The sequence below is a fragment of the Schistocerca cancellata genome, chromosome 9, assembly GCF_023864275.1.
Source record: "Schistocerca cancellata isolate TAMUIC-IGC-003103 chromosome 9, iqSchCanc2.1, whole genome shotgun sequence".
In the NCBI taxonomy this organism is placed as follows: Eukaryota; Metazoa; Arthropoda; class Insecta; order Orthoptera; family Acrididae; genus Schistocerca; species Schistocerca cancellata.
The window spans coordinates 61,640,119-61,656,815 of record NC_064634.1 but is presented as its reverse complement, the minus strand read 5'-3'; the positions used below and the strand labels follow the sequence as shown (position 1 = coordinate 61,656,815).

The following is a 16,697-nucleotide window of genomic DNA, read 5'->3' as shown; positions in this document are numbered from 1 at the left end:
ACAACAAATTATACTTTTCATCATTTACCACTTATATTTTTGTACTCATCTGCTCCAACATTCCACAAGGCCGGCAATGATGCGGCATTCTGATGCACTCGAATACTTTCTTCTTATTTTGAACTCGTTTTCTAAACAACAACAAAGCCTAACCACTTCGGTCTGCGGAGCACGCGACAGACTTAAAGAATATTGACAATACTGCCCACCGACGGCAGAATACTTCCATGAAGCACAATATACTTCCAAAGGTTTTGTTGTTCTCCATATTACTGCGCGACCTCTCAATCTTATTCTTAGACGGTTCATATTTTTGCGCATCCGGAATATATCGTCAATATTATTGACTGGCTAGGGGCCGCGTTAAGCTTACAAAAATTATAAGATGCCTCACTCCTTCTAGCCAACGCTAAAGCAACCGGTTTGGCGATAGCTCAGTGAACGACGCAAGAGAAAATTGCTCCAGTTCCGTACATTTCTGCTCATGATAACAAACACGATGATTGTACGATGTATAAAATACCGCAGCTACAGTATTTCAATTTCAATTGCTCCATGTTCTGTTGACATATGCCGCTACGGTCGCAGGTTCGAATCCTGCCTCGGGCATGGATGTGTGTGATGTCCTTGGGTTTGCTAGGTTTAAGTAGTTCTAAGTTCTAGGGGACTGATGACCTCAGCAGTTAAGTCCCATAGTGCTCAGGGCCATTTGAACCATTTGTTGACATATATTGGCCAAGCATTATAGTGAGATATTACAAAATACTAACGCAGTATATAGCGTTATAATAACACGGTTGAAAACAATGTAGGAAACTTCATGGCAGATTAAAAGTATGTGCTGGACCGAGACTCGGATTCGGGACTTTTGCCCTTTGTGGCCAAGTGCTCTACTGACTGAGCTATCCAAGCACAACTCACGACCTATCCTAACAGCTTTACTTCTGCCAGTACCTCGTCTCCTAACTTCCAAACTTCATATTAGCGCACACTCCGCTGCAGAGATTCACAGGAGAGCTTCTGTGAAGTCTGGAAGGTAAAGCTGTATGAACGGATCGCGAGTTGTGCTTGTATAGCTCAATCGGTCGAGCAATTGTCCGCGAAAGGCAACGGTCCTGAGTTCGAATCTCGGTCTGGCGCATGTAGTTTTAATCTGCCAGGAAGTTTCATACCAGCGCACACTCCGCTGCAGAGTGAAAATTTCATTATGGAAACAATATAGGAAGTTAAGAAAATAAATTTAATCCAATAAATATTAGTCATGTTTTCATAGCTCAGTTACTCTAAAGCCCGTTTCACACGGGGCGTGCAACACGAACAAGAAAGTCGTCCACTGCAGCGCTCCACGCGACAGACGGTCCAACTACGGAAAAGCGTTTACACGGTACACGCCTTTCTAATCGTTTGCTCTGACGTGAAAGCTGATTGTTAAAGCTGAAATCCGACTGCCAAATGCGTATTTCAAAAATAGATATTGGAATGTTTTTATGTCCAACCAGAAGCGGCATTGAGATATCGGTTCACGACTTGTGAACCAATGTAAACGTAGTGATTAAGTAACGGCCAATGCCTAGAACCACTTCAATTTTAAAAACTGCGAGACGTGATTTTAAGTAAATACCGTTTTGAAACATGGCTGTTGGAGCTTTGCAGTCGCCGTACTGCGCATGATCGCAAACTACTTTCAGCTCTCGACTATCCACAAACGCCATTAAAGGTTGCTTTGCATGATAGTTTATTTATACGTTTTTAAAATAGCTCAGACGACTAAACATGCCGAAGCTAACTTCGCGGCGTTATTTGTTCTTAAACGCAGGAGATCTGAAACCTGCCGAAATTTCTCGGCATATCAGTGAAGTGCACGGGGCAAACGCTATTAGCACTGGAGTAGTTAGAAAATGGTGTAGAGCAGCGGTCGTCCAACTTTTCGGCTCAAAGCCACTGCTGACATTGTGGAGCGGTACATCGGGCCGCGTATGTACCGATCTTATTATTAATTGAAGACTGGAAGTAGAATATGTTCTACGTGCCAAATCTCGCATGCCAGGAGAATAAAACAACATATATCTTCCTGTGCATAACTAATTTGTATAAAAAAAATTGAGAAGGTATCCTGATACCACAGGATTACACTGTCCACCTCATCACGACAAAAAATAGTTGGACAAATTAGAAAAGATATAATTTATTAAGAATGTTAAAAGTGCCACACCAGGAACGCGACTGGTTATATGTGCCAATAACAAAGTCTTTTTTCCAAGGGCCATTAAAACAGTGGCACTACGTTTTATTTGCGATAATACAAGTACAAACAGAAAGCAGTAATATTTTAACTAGTTGAACTATATTCAACAAAAACCATTTCACATATATTTTAAATCTTTGTTAAAAAGGGATAACAAAACTAAATTTTAAAAAGGGCAATAACGACTCCTGTTTATTACAAAACTTCATTCTTTGGATAAGATGTTGCATCGTTTACTGTAAAAACTTTGTGTTTTTGCTGCACAAATGGCAACATCGTCAACGGGTCTTTCTGTTTTGGAACTAATAAAAATGGCTGGTCCCTCAAAATTAAGTACGTCACAGTAGGTCTTTTCTCTTTCGAAACTGGGACATTCTTTCATACTTCTATTTCAGAATAAGAATTATTTATGTAGCTATTTATGATGGATCAGTACGAGACATTTTGCGCATACTACATTTGGAGATGTTATGCACTTGCATTGACAACTGTGTTATTTAAAACAAAATAACTCAGTTGTATGCACTGGAATTACACGGAATGCGTCCATAGCTTTCACTGGCTCAACAGCCTCACAGCCTTGTGTAAAACTTGTCGAAAAAAAGCTCTTGCTTTGCTTCGTTTGTCTGTAATCTCTGTCACAGACAAAAGACTGTGCGCATTAATCAAAATACTGTGTTTTCTTTCTTCAAATCAGTTCAGGCTAAATGGAGGAGACCTTGAGGATTAATTACAGTAATTGTATTTGAATTTAAATGCGAAATGCAATATGAGAAGTAGACTGGGGTGGCAGTGGGAATGTGAATTGAGTAGGGGGGCGCGCCAAGGTAATTCGTGCAACTGTGTAAACCACTGTGCGAAGGTGGCTTTGTGGCTAACGCGCCTGCCCAGTAAGCAGGAGACCCCGGTTCGATTCCCGAACTTGGTACAAATTTTCACTCGCCACTTCCGTGTAAATACAGAAAATCATATCTGTATCAGACAAATAAAGTCTATGAAACTGTGTTACTTCATTTTAAAATGTTTTGCATGTCATGTTCCTTGCAAAAAATAAGTATACCACAGCAGCAGTTCGGTACGTGTCACGCGCGCCCATGAATGTCAGTACTGGAAGACAAACAATAAAACTCCCCCCCCCCCCTTATACTTGTAACTCTGCGGACTACTTTACTTAGCTAATGGCTAAGCACATCCATAAATATTACTTCTCTATAAGTATTTTTCTTTGTTAATGAAAAGGATAACTATACTCTTAAGAAATTCTTAAAGCTAGCTGACGTTTTTGGATTCGGCTGTTAGTTGCTAAACGCATTTTATTATAAAACACGGCTGAGAGTCGCTGGCCGCTCGACTGATAAAATCTGGCCACATGCGGCCTGCGGGCTGCACTTTGATGACCACTGGAGAGCATTTAAAGATGGTCAACCAAATGTGTACTATGAGAAACGAAGTGGGCGACCATCCGTAATTACTTATGACACTGAGGAAAAGGCGATAAAAATTATTAGAGACGACAGGTGCTACACGATTTCATAATTATCTCATGGCTTTCCTCACGTTGCAAGAAGTGTTGTTTATGAAATTGTGACATTACGCTCACAGTATCTGAAGTTGGGCGTTTCCAAAAATGCTGAGTTGTACAAAATCAATCGTCTGACCAGAGCAACAACTTTCCTTTTTCTCCTCAGGTACTCAGTCGAAGTGAATAAGTATTTAAGACAAACTGCCACTAGTGCGCAATATGGGCTGCTCACGTAACACCGGAATCAAAAAAACTGTCCATTGATCCCCCAAGAAACTGGAATTCCAGCAAACAACTTCAACTCGAAAAACCCATGTGTACTGTGTTTTGGGATGGGCAAGGTGTTTTGCTTGTCAATTTTTTGCCTCGCGGTGGCACAGTCAATGCTGACAATTATTGTGAGATCTTTATGAAACTGCGCCACGCAATCCAAAACAAGAGGCGTGGTACGATCAGTACAGGGATCGTTCTACTGCATCGTAATGCCCGTCCCAATAATACTCATTGAACGTAATAGAGGCTCAGGTCTACAAGGATGATGACGACATCAACACATCAGTACAAAATTGATTAAAAAGTCAGGCGGGAGTTTTCTATGAGGATGGATTCAGAAGCTGGTCATGTGATTCGATAACGCCTTTATACAGACGGAAATTGTGTTGAAAAGTACGTTAATGTCCTGGCTTTCGCGTGAACATAAAGTTGTTTAATGTATTGTGTTTTTCTTTTAAAACAGTACTGAGCTTAAAAAGGAAGCCTCTTGTATTACGAAAGCAGCTCATGGGAGAAAGCAACTCCAAAAACCTCTCGCGCCTAAAAATATCGTCCGCCAGCTACGTTATGACAGGCACCACTTAAGCTGCCACCAAATCTAGGCCTTGAAAATATCTCGCCCCGTCAATGGAACACAGCCTGCCTGCCTCTATACTACCTTCGCTACACTTGAAATAGATTGAGTATTACGACTGAGGTATCCAGTTCTAATTACCAGTCTTATAAACGCAACCAGATTTTGATTCCATTGTCTCTCCGCCAGATGAACTGGTAAAAAAATCTCTGGTTACCAGCCGGAGATGATGGAAGACTCATCGAAATCTCGTGTCATTTCAGCAGACTCGCGAGAATTTTATATTTGTAACTGATTATTTATGTCAGTCATAGTTTCGGTTCAATACAAGTGATAACTTTCACTCGCCTATTAACCTGATACCCGTATTTTCACTCACAGTATTTCACTGCTGAAGCAGATACATAGGTTGAGTCCTCGATGATGACAGAAACTTTCAGGGTTGGTAGAGAAGGGTAAATGTATCAATTTGAGGTAAGGGATTCTGGTCCGGAAACGGCTGAGTTGAAAGTTATATGTGAAAATAATTCTGATACCTCTGACGGTGGACCTCTTCTACTGCAAGCTCTTTGCTTTCCATACTCTGGAAGTTCGTAATATGGCTCAAAACAAGTCAAACATTGTCTGGTAAATACGGGCTCTAAAATGCCAACTGTAAAACTATGAGCACCCGTTTTGTACAGGAGGTACACTTCACAACGGCAAAGATGAATAAGTGCTCATAGCTCCTAAGGTACAGTATGCTCTTTAGAGCTGATGTTTACTGCACAATTTTTTTCTTTTTGGTCGATACTACCTCCTCCCAAAACATGGAAAGCAAAGAGCATGCAGAGGAGATCCAGTCACAGATATTGGAACAATTTTGTTTATAACTTCTGACTCACTAATTTCCGAACTAGGGTCCCTTACCTCAAAGTAATACATTTAACCCTTCTCCATCTTCCCTGAAAGTTTGTAACATCATCACGGTATCATCCTGTATATGGCGACAAAGCTGACGCATTACATTTAATCGAATAGGAAGATTTCTAGCCCCTTTATAAGAATTTCTAACTTTTGTTTTAAGTTTTGGAGAACTGAAGATGACCAATAAAGGGAAACCTGCAACAGGCTGTACTGAATTGCAACTGTGACAGAAATAAATAATCAGTTACAAAATTTCAAACATATGCCGTATCTCTCTGCAGACATTTTTCTCTGGTAAAACTTTATATTTGATAAAGATTTTATAACAAAATCATCGGCATCGATTTTTATCCAGAAGAAAACGAATGTAAAGTGATCTTTGCTACCTATTTAGTCTGGGTGTAGTGCTGTAACAAAGGGTTGATGAGATTGGCCTCTTCGAATGGTATAGGCATAGAGAAGCCGCAAAGAAAGATTTTGTTTTACTGTTAGTTTGGTTTGCACAATTCTCATCAACATATTTCATAAAAGGAATATTTTTCAAGTTTACACAATTCATATTAAATCCACGTATAAAATTTGTTCTGTCTGTGTAGAAAATCAATGTAGGAAAGCAGTTTCTCACTGTAGGGGGAGGGGTGAGGGATCCTTGAGGAACTTAAAAATGTAGCACACTGTCTGTATGTGGAGGGGGAGGGGGGGTGTGAGAGCATCAGTATCACTTTTGTACAGTCCAACCTGGGTGAGCACTCTCTGTTTTATGAATATGAAAAATAATTTTCTCTTATTGTTCAATGAGGTATTTCTATGGCCAACACATTTTCAGAGTGGTTCCAAACACTTTTATGTGCATGAATGTACAGGGTGTACAAAAAGTCTGGGAACACTTTCAATTATTTATTGCACAAGAACCAAACATTGTACATATATCATACTTATGTCATTTTGAAGAGAAACCCTGAAAGTTTTTTTCACATATACCGCCACAGCGTAGATTGGTAATTTGCCGATAGTCAGCACTAGTCACAAACATGGCGAATTCAGGTGCAGAGGAAGCTTTCTTTGTGTTGGAGTTTGACAAAAGACTACAGAAGGGGACAGATGTATCACGAAATGGTCTCCCTGACCACCAGATCTCACTCTGTGTGACTTTTTTCTGTGGGGACACATTAAAGATCTGGTGTATGTGCTGCCTCTATCACGTGATGTAGCAGAGCTCCAGGAGAGAATACAGAAAGCGACTTCCGCAGTCAATGATGCCATGCTGGGATGGCAAGAATTTGATTACCGTATTGATGTCTGCTGGGCACTCATGGTTAATTGAAAGTGTTTCCGGACTTTATGTACACCCTGTATAATCAAAAAATGAAGGTTATTTTCTGTTTACTTGTGTACACAATCATGCAGTATTTCAGAAATGACACAGTCCATTCAGACTGTAATTAAATTTATTTAAAATATTTATTTACAATTGTGATTTCAGTCCTTGTAACATTACCACATAATAGCTCCCTACAAAGTGCATTAATTTAAATTCATTTGTGTTAAGATGACATTGTCCTTGTGCCAAACATATTTACATATTCATGTCACATGCAAGAGAAAACAGGATTCCTTGTCATCTATATACAAGGACGTGACAAGAAAAGTCATTCTGGAGAGTGGATCTTGTACTCTGCAGCAGAATGTATGTGTAAGGATTCTTCACAGATGATGATCAAGCACTAGATCAGGTGTGTAAGAGAGATCTTTAATTTCTGGGAGTAAGACTTTTAAAGAGTCTTTCAGAACACAGCATGGCCCTACATAGAATGCTTCAATCTGCCAGTTCCTCTCTTCTAATCTCCAAATTAAACAGGGTCATTGCTGCATATTGGGAGATAGCACTGTCAGGGGAACAGGTATTGTAGAGAGAAGCCAATCCCAATTCTATTCATTCTATTCGGAGTGCTAGGCTAACAGTATGCTGGGGAAGCCTCTGTGTGATTTGGAATGCATGAGGTGAAAACTACTGTAAGGTGAAGCCTTGAATCAATCTGTCAGGCCTTAGATCTACTACTGTTAGCAGAGTGCCCTCGTAAAGCAAGTATTTGGGTAAGAATACCAACGTGACACACAATTTTAGATCACAACTTACAATAAACAAATAGTGATTGTCTTGAGAACCACTTACAAATACAGTAATAAATTACATTCAGTTGTTACTGACACTGCAATGGTCACCTGTATTCAGGCAATATGTCTCAGTCCTTTAACACTTTGTAAACCACACCCGAGCACAGCTCACATCACAACTTTGTGTTATGGGGCCGCATCCGAGTACGGGGCTCAGCCTCATTCCTTCAAAACTTTGTAGAGCAAGCCTGAGCATACACTATTTCATCAAAGGTATCTGGACATGTGTCTCAAAATGACTTACAAGTTTGTGACACCCTTCATCGGTAATGCTGGAATTCAATATGGTGTTGGCCCATCCTTAGTCTTGACAGCTTTCACTCTCGCAGGCATACGTTCCATCAGGTACTGGAGGCAGCCCATTATTCACAGAGTGATGCACTGAGATGAGGTACTGATGTCGCTCAGTGAGGTCTAGCACGAAGTCGGCATTCCAAAACATCCCTAAGGTGTTCTGTAGGATTCAGGTCAGAACTCTGTGCAGGCCAGTCCATTACAGGGATGTTGTTGTTGTCTAACCTCTCTGCCACAGGCCGTGCATTATGAACAGGTGATCAATCACGTTGGAAGATGCAATCACCATCCTCGAATTGCTCTTCAACAGTGGGAAGCAAGAAGCTGCTTAAAACATCAATGTAGGCCTGTGCTGTGATAGTACCACACAAGACAACAAGGCATGCAAGCCCCTCTGTGAAAAACATGACCACACCATAACATCACCGCCTCTGAATTTTACTGTTGGCACTACAGAAGCTGGCAGATGACGTTCACTGGGCATTCGCCATACCCACATCCTGCTATCGGATCACCACATTGTGTACCATGATCCGACACTCCACACAATCTTTTTTCACTGTTCAATCATCCAATGTTTACGCTCCTTACACCAGGTGAGACGTCATTTGGCATTTCCCAGCACAACGTGTGCCTTATGAGCAGCCACTCGACCATGAAATCCAAGTTTTCTCACCTCCCACCTCACTGTCATAGTACTTGCAGTGGATTCTGATGCAGTTTGGAATTCATATGTGATGGTTTGGATAGATGTCTGCCTATTGCACATTACGACCCTCTTCAACTGTAGGCGGTCTCTGTTAGTCAACAGACGAGGTCGGCCTGTACGCTTTTGTGCTGTATGTGTCCATTCATGTTTTCCCTTCACGTTTCCACTTCACTATCACATCAAAAACACTGGACCTAGGGATGTTTAGGAGTGTGGAAATCTCGCATACAGACGTATGACACTGACCACATTCGAAATCCGTGAGTTCCGCGGAGTGCCTCATTCTGCTCTCTCACAATGTCCAATGACTACTGAGGTCACTGATATGGAGTACCTGACAGTAGGTGGCACACAATGCACTTAATATGAAAAACATATGTTTTTGGGGGTGTCCGGATACTTTTGATCACGTAGTGTACCTCACGCCACAAGTTTGTTATAATAGAGACTGTGTTCGATGCATAGGTCGAGCCACAATTTTCTTCATGTGTGAGCCATTTATCATTCAAAAATTGCACTCATTGCATATGAGAACAATTTACAGACATTTGCTACCTGTCCCTTGACTGGTGCTGCCTTGTGTTGTCAATTTCTAGATTTATTTCAAAAGAAACATTAATGAAGATAACAGCTGATGTCATGATTGGCTGAGCCAATAAGATTGCAATGACGTAATTTCGTGGGTGTACTTATTAGGTTTTGCAGTTTGCTGTAATTCTGCTACAAATACATCATGATATGGAAACTTAAGAGGAAGAAATTGTTCAATAACTCACCTCACCTTTTTTTTATAGATAATTATGGTTCCTATCATAATTATTTTAAAATTTGTACTCTATCAAACAACTAAAGTAAATATTAAAAATAAAGCTTGAAGCATGGTCTTTTTTTAATATATATTACTCTCGAAGATACATCAGTTAAATATGTGTCAGTAACTCTTTAAATACGGGCATAAACAGCCGGTTTCCAAGGCCCTATATTCTTCTGAATAGCCAGTCTCCTAAGTGTTAACACAGTAAGTAATTTCATTTATCCAGAGCTTGATTTGTAAAAAAATGGGGGGATGTTTTTGAAATTTAGACTTCTTAAAATGTTATTTTAACACTTTTCTGTGAATTTTAAAAGTGCAAACACAACATATGTACTGATGAAAAATAAAGTTCTATTGTACCATATCTCAAAATCTGGAGTTCTGCTCTTTTTTCATCATAGGTATCAGTATGCAGTACCACTGCATACTGCCACAAATCAAGCAACGCATTTACCCGCAAAGAAGAAAGATGAAAGTCATTAATATTTCCAGTTCTTGGCTGCCAATTAGTGCATAATTATTACATCATCTGTCAGCAAGCATTTCATATGCATTAGTAAATACTAGTCACTGTTTGTGATTCCTGTCTAAGTTCACTTCCTATTCTAATCACACCTGCATAGGCCTGCTGTTAGTGTGTATGTATACATATCTGGACCACACAGCAGTCCTGTACAAGTACCAGACTTTATTAGTTCTAGAGAGGTGAACAGCAGATCCGATTTTAAATCAAAACCCAGTAATCAAATGAAGAAATATTTCTAAAACAATTTAATGAGTAAATGTCATGCCTTCTAATGCTTTTACTTATAGTTTTGTTTATTTGTCCTGCAGGATCAGTCAACTCAGTGACAGGATCTCGCCAAAGACGCTACGTCTGCCCAGATATGTTTGTCCGCAATGGTAACAGTTGCTACTACTTGAGTCGATTTATGGCAACTTGGCACGATGCCCATTTTAACTGCCGGGACATGGGAAGCCAACTAGCTCGCTTGGAGAAAAAGTGGGAAGATCGCAACATGCGAGCCTACCTCAACAGGACTGAACTGGGTAAGTAAATATGTAACTGCCAAACAACATTTTAAAAAGGTTGAACATATTTTTACATTTTAACTTATTAACTTGAATTCAGAACGTAAAGAAATATTAAGATTGCTGCACATTATGAGTTTCAACCATAAAGCAATAATCATAATGAACAATGAGAGCTAAGTTCTTCAGACTGAGAAGGGAGAAATTTTAAATTTAATGAAGCAGCAAAGCAGAAACATATTAGTAAGATCAGGTCAGAGAGAAGTACAGGGAAGTAATGAATGTATATGGGATGGGTGTTGGACAAAATTCAAATACGGACAACACCACAATAAGGTGAAATACAAGGATTGTAAAACAATAAGACCAACATGTAAAGTGAAATACATTAAAAATGGACACAAGCAAGAAAATGAGGTGTACAGAAAAAGGGAAAATAAACGTGTATAATTTTTGTAACAGCAATAATGACACTAATAATATTAACAGGGACAAATTCTGAAAATGTATAAAATGAAAGAAAAATAATTATAATAACCTCAAAATAACAGGAAGGTAAGAATAAAGCGGATAAAATGGATAGCAGGATCACCAAGTGGAAAGTTTTTCAAAGAGTTGATGAGAAAAGTGTATGAAGGAAAACAAGCAAATGAAGATGACATGAGCACGTCAGTCTCAAAATAAGATAAACCAGTTCCATGAAAACATTCCAGAAGGAGCAATACAAGGAAAGAAAGCACAATGAAGAACCTAGATAGCATTTTTAAAGCAAGTCATAAACAATGCTGGAGTGAATAAGTATGCCAAAATGAGGGGTTTAGCTTGCAACAGATACAGGTGGATAGCTGATGATGAAATCAAAGATAGGTTATGAGGAAGAAGAACCACTAATGGAACTTGACACAATATGCTAAACAATCTGCTTTTGAATCACAGAATGATTGCACTAGTGATTGCAGGACAAATGGTGCAAGGTGCCTCTCTTTTTGTGGGTAGCTGTGATTCTGATGGGACAGAAGACATTTATAACAAGGTCAGAGTGCAAACTGTTTGAATTTAATATTACATAAATCAGAGTATGAACTAAACAAGGCAATAATTACTAATAAATGCACCTGGACGACTAAAATATTATATGTTAAAGGGCCCTTTTATATTCGTGATATGAGCCATGTTGGTTGTCTGCATGAAGACATGAAGGAAGATTTGTGTGCAGATTCTTGTCATCACAGATGCTTTGTATAGGTATACTAATTTACTTCACCAGAGGCTGCCTGTCAGCACAGAAAAACATTGACGCAGAACACAGCTAATAAATAAACAACTCTTAGATTTTGACATTTTAAGATTGGAAATAATGATGAATAATGTGTACCGCATATTCCAAAATAACTAAAAATAAATTAGGAAGAGAATGAACAATAAATGTGATTAATAATAAACACAGAGCCACTGAAGGGCCAAATACAGAAGGAAAATTTGATGTTTCAAAATAACTAATTACAAAAAGAGTCAAAATGCAAAGAAAATCTAAAAACAAGGATTTGTTATATTATTATTATATTACACTTGGCAATCAAATCGTGTGAAATATTTTCTTCACACTCTTTCTCTTTTGGAATTAATAATTCATTACATTTCAGGTTATTCATATATGTGTGTGTGCATACATATGCATTGCACATAAAGCTCTTGCTATTACAGACTCTCATTCACTCCCCCTTCATTAATTGTTTTAGTGAAAAAGCATTCCTTTGGAGTCTGCAAATATACTGGCAAAGGGAGTAGTCTTTCAGTTTACATGAGAATTTCAGTTGTAATTAACATCAGTTTCTACTACATTTGTGTTAGTGTTAAAATTTGTCTTGAGAATAAAATATATATATACATATATTTCATATTGTTTGTGGGTTAAATGAAAATATGTTGCATGCACATATCTGTAGCTCATTGTGAATAATCATTAAACAACCCTTAGCATGTGAAATGGTGGGCTGCTCTAACAATATTTTAGTGATAGGGAGAGTGTACCGAAGAAATGAAACTACCGACATACATAGATACACAGCCTCCTCACATGAGAAAATGAATCTGATTGTCAGATATAGTGCTCCAGTGAATGCTTACATCAGCAGAACTGCCTACTTCTTTAAATCCCCATCAACACATCCAGTGAAGACATAGCCCAGAAGACAGCATAGTCTTTATTGTGGACCTGAATGAACATCTATTACACTTACTAATGTAAAGACACAGATATAATATAAAAATAAAAAACTCTTTATCAAAACAGAGTTCCATACTCAGGACAGCAATCCAGTAATACAATAATTTGTCCCTCATAAAGTCAGTACATCTGGCAACATCATCAGCTACAAATTCCAGCCCCATTTGAATAGATAATATGCCTCACAAATAAATAGTTTCATCTTTGCAGCAGAAACAGAAGCACATGAGCTAAGAAAATTAGGATATATTTATTTAGTAAGACTACAGTTTCTCTAGTTTGTAAATTGTGCGTGAGGATCTAAGTCATAACCTTAGAAGTCTTCAGAACAACATATCTCAAGCTGTACTGCTGCAATTTCTCTTACATTAAGAAAAGTGAAAAAATTTGGTATTTAGTAAATTATTGTATGTAAATGTTGCAGCACGCCTGGAACGATGGATAGGAGGTATTTACGACTGGGAGTCACGCATGTGGATATGGGGTGCAACTGGGCAGCGTGTGGTATACCACGGCTTCTCCAGACGACGCCCCGGAGAAAATCATCGATGGCACTGCATAGTTCTCGATCCCACCATGTTCTACAAATGGGGCACACGCAACTGCTACGCACGGAAGCACTACATTTGCGAGACACCGCTGAAGAAAATCAAGCCACCTCAGCCAATAGCAACAGTAGTTCCTGACACCGACAAACCATTCAGCAGGGGACGAGGGAGGGGTAGAGGGAGAGGTCGCGGAAGAGGCAGGGGGCAGGGGCGGGGCCAAGGGCGCGGCCGCGGTCGCTACCAGGGGAGGCAGAGCTGGAGGCGCAAGACGGCCACTACCCTCTCCCCTGTCCCTGTGAGGCCACTACTTGACAACAACCTGTAGCTGGGACTGCCTAAAGAGCGGCAGTGCTGCTGCCACAGGTATATGGCACAGGGTAGCAGTGTGCACGTGTCATCGCAGCTACAGTCCACTGGTTAATTCGACAGTGGACATCAGTAACTGTGCGCTAAATGGCCGACCTGCTCCAGTGTCATTGACAGACTGTGCTATGTGGTGACCTACTCTAGTCAGTGGCTCGTGCTAGTCAAGAGGGGCATCAATACACCACTACATTTCATGTGCCTTACCCTTTCTTGAGGCACGAGAAAACTTTGAATGATACACAACAAGTGTGCAAACTAATGATAATTAAGCAAACTTGCTTGATGGGTCGTACGGCTGAGATGTCCACAGCCACAACGTAATTATCTGTAAGATTACTGGCATTTTAAGCCGTTTACTGTGTACAGACTTGCAAAAAATATTTAATAGCTCACGAGAAGACATTTGCGTCTAACATCAAAGTCAACCCTTTTTGAAAATGATGTATAATCTCTAACTTCTCATCCTCATCACTAATATGCAGTGCAAAGTTCCTATCAAGCAAATAAATATTGTAGGAGAGAACTTCTAATTCGATTAACAAAATTATCAATCTCATTTGGTTTCAGTGAACTTTAAGTGGATGATAAAGATAACTGTTTTTAACGCCATAAAAAGATCGACCGGGATTGGAAATTTCATGAAAAAATCTCAGCTTAGTATTGTTGTTGGCTAATTGCCATGTAAAATATTAAAAATTAGTAATGGTCAATACAATGCAGGAGGATCACGACATTTCATATGAAGAAAATTACCATGTTCAAAATTCAACATCCAATGCAAAATTGCTGACACAAGAAATGAGATGCTTTTTCAAGACAAATAACGATCCACATTTGCAGAGTATTATATTTGAGATACATTAATACTAAATATTCGAAGGAATAACAATACTCATTCAGCAATTATATATAAACAGCATTCAGTATAATAAAATATTTAAATGGAGTTTGAAATCCAAGTAATCAATTTCTCCACTTTTTTTAAGTCATATACTAGTAAGCTCGTAACAAAATCACTTTTGCTCTACAGTGATAAGAACAAATGACACATACACAGTTAAATTATATGAAACCACACTTTTAAATATATAGATGGCAAATAAAAATGCTAATACACTTTTAAGAAGGTTACAAACATTCTATAATAAGTGCATATTTGCTCTCAGAACTCCATCAACGGTGTTTTTAACCAGCACATAATAAAGGAGGCTGATAAATATTTTCATATGAAGCTGTTATACATTTTGCATTTTATATTGTTCTTTAAATCTCTTTCTCGCTCTCTCTCTCTCTCTCTCTTTGTGTGTACAGCTTACAAGTATGAATTTAATACATCTAACATTTTCAAGATTTATTTTATTTGTAGAATTATAACAATGTGACAGATAAATATGTCAACAGAGAATGTCATTACTGTTAACTGTTATTGAATTTGCCACGTATTCATTCAGTGCTTGCAAAGCACTCTGTCAACAGTATTAATGAAACAATCACTGCCCAGTCAAAGACAACTAAATTAATATTGAAACCATATAATACTTAGGGCCAAAAGATGATAATTCAGTCACATTTCCTTACAAAAAACACATTAAAATATGCATAAGCATCAGTTTCATCACAGACATAAGACTGAAATAAATCACATGTTAAAACAACAATACTACTATTTTGCTACTTTGAATGATGGTGATTCACTGACAATTTGCAAAGGCAAAGTAAATAGCAGTACTACAAGGTACAATATTTTTAAGTTATGGAACATCAGCTATGACTGTAAGTCATTTGTGGTGTTTCAGTCAAGAACAAAATATTCTTAAATGTTAATATAAAATATCAGAAGAGTAATGTTTTTATTCAGTATTACTTAACAATCACTGCCATTGCTATAGTATTTTCTATAAAATTTATTTAATGTAGTAACATTTCAAGAAAAAGAAAAAGAGGAATAAAAAACATGTATCCCTAAAGTGTCACTGCACTTATTATTAGAATATATGTAACATCGGACCACAAAGTTTTTATACAAATAAATTTTAATGTCTCATTTGTACACATTTTAGTTATTAAATGAGGATACATATGAGAAAAGAATACATTGCTTTGATCCTGTTATAGAAATCATGTGTGCATTACATAAAGAATTACAGTGAAGAGGAACCATGGGTACAGTTACTGTATCAGACTTCATTTAAATGTTGTTAATAAACCCATGCTAAATGACACATTTCTGTTGTTGAATCAGAGGTTGGGAACACGAAAGTGGTATGTCAGCAAGTTAAATGTGGCACAGCTGAAGATGCAGTGTTTCTACAATACAACCTGTTTTTCACTGGGAGTACTAACTCTTGGGAAAACATGAGAAGCCTGGTAAGAAATGTATTCAAAAACACTATTCAATAGGGATATTAATTCTCCTGGCAGACACAGAGACACTTCTATCCCAATAACATGAATGAAACAAAAAGAAGATGAAATATAATATACTATTGTTATGAACATATGAAAAGTTGCTGACCATTTTTTATCCTAACATTGTATATGAATGCCGCCTCCATAAGAATGGTGTGAGGGTGTACATGGAAGTATGGAAAGAGAAGTATATCCATAGCTACGTATTTGGTCCAGATAATTTCAATTTTTTTTCCATCCCACCAGAAAAAAAGGTTTTGTCAAACTCAACAAAATATTCATTTACATCAATAACCACTTCCCAACAATGTAACATCTCACATTGGAGGACAGGATAATGAATAAGGTTGTCTCTTTATGACCAAATAAATGGCTCTGGGCCACAAAGCCTGGGGCAGCAGACTGACACTCAATTGCTTTGCTTATGTCCCTTGTTCGAAATCTCACAAATGCAGGGGGACTGACACTTCTTTGTGCTGGACAGGTTTGAGGCAGACAATTGCTACAAGGGGAGGGAAAGCGGGAGGGTGAGGAGAGCTTCATCCCACTTCTGAACCTCTGGGAGTATCAGGAGATGGGTTTTGTGCTTAGCAGGCTTAGAAC

The 16,697-nt window shown here is 38.5% G+C and overlaps 2 protein-coding genes across 2 annotated transcripts in view; one reads left to right on the top strand and one right to left on the bottom strand.

Annotated features, from left to right (window-relative positions):
- The window catches only part of LOC126100213 (lithostathine-1-like), an 88,292-nt gene extending 72,264 nt beyond the window's left edge, over window positions 1-16,028 (top strand). Inside the window, exons 2-3 of the mRNA XM_049910775.1 lie at window positions 10,347-10,562; window positions 13,196-16,028. Coding sequence (XP_049766732.1) covers window positions 10,347-10,562; window positions 13,196-13,644 — 665 coding nt within the window. The 3' untranslated portion in view covers window positions 13,645-16,028. The remainder of the gene's footprint in view (window positions 1-10,346; window positions 10,563-13,195) is intronic.
- The window catches only part of LOC126100212 (HIV Tat-specific factor 1 homolog), a 564,133-nt gene that overhangs the window by 503,917 nt on the left and 43,519 nt on the right, over window positions 1-16,697 (bottom strand). The gene's annotated exons all lie outside the window — the stretch shown is intronic.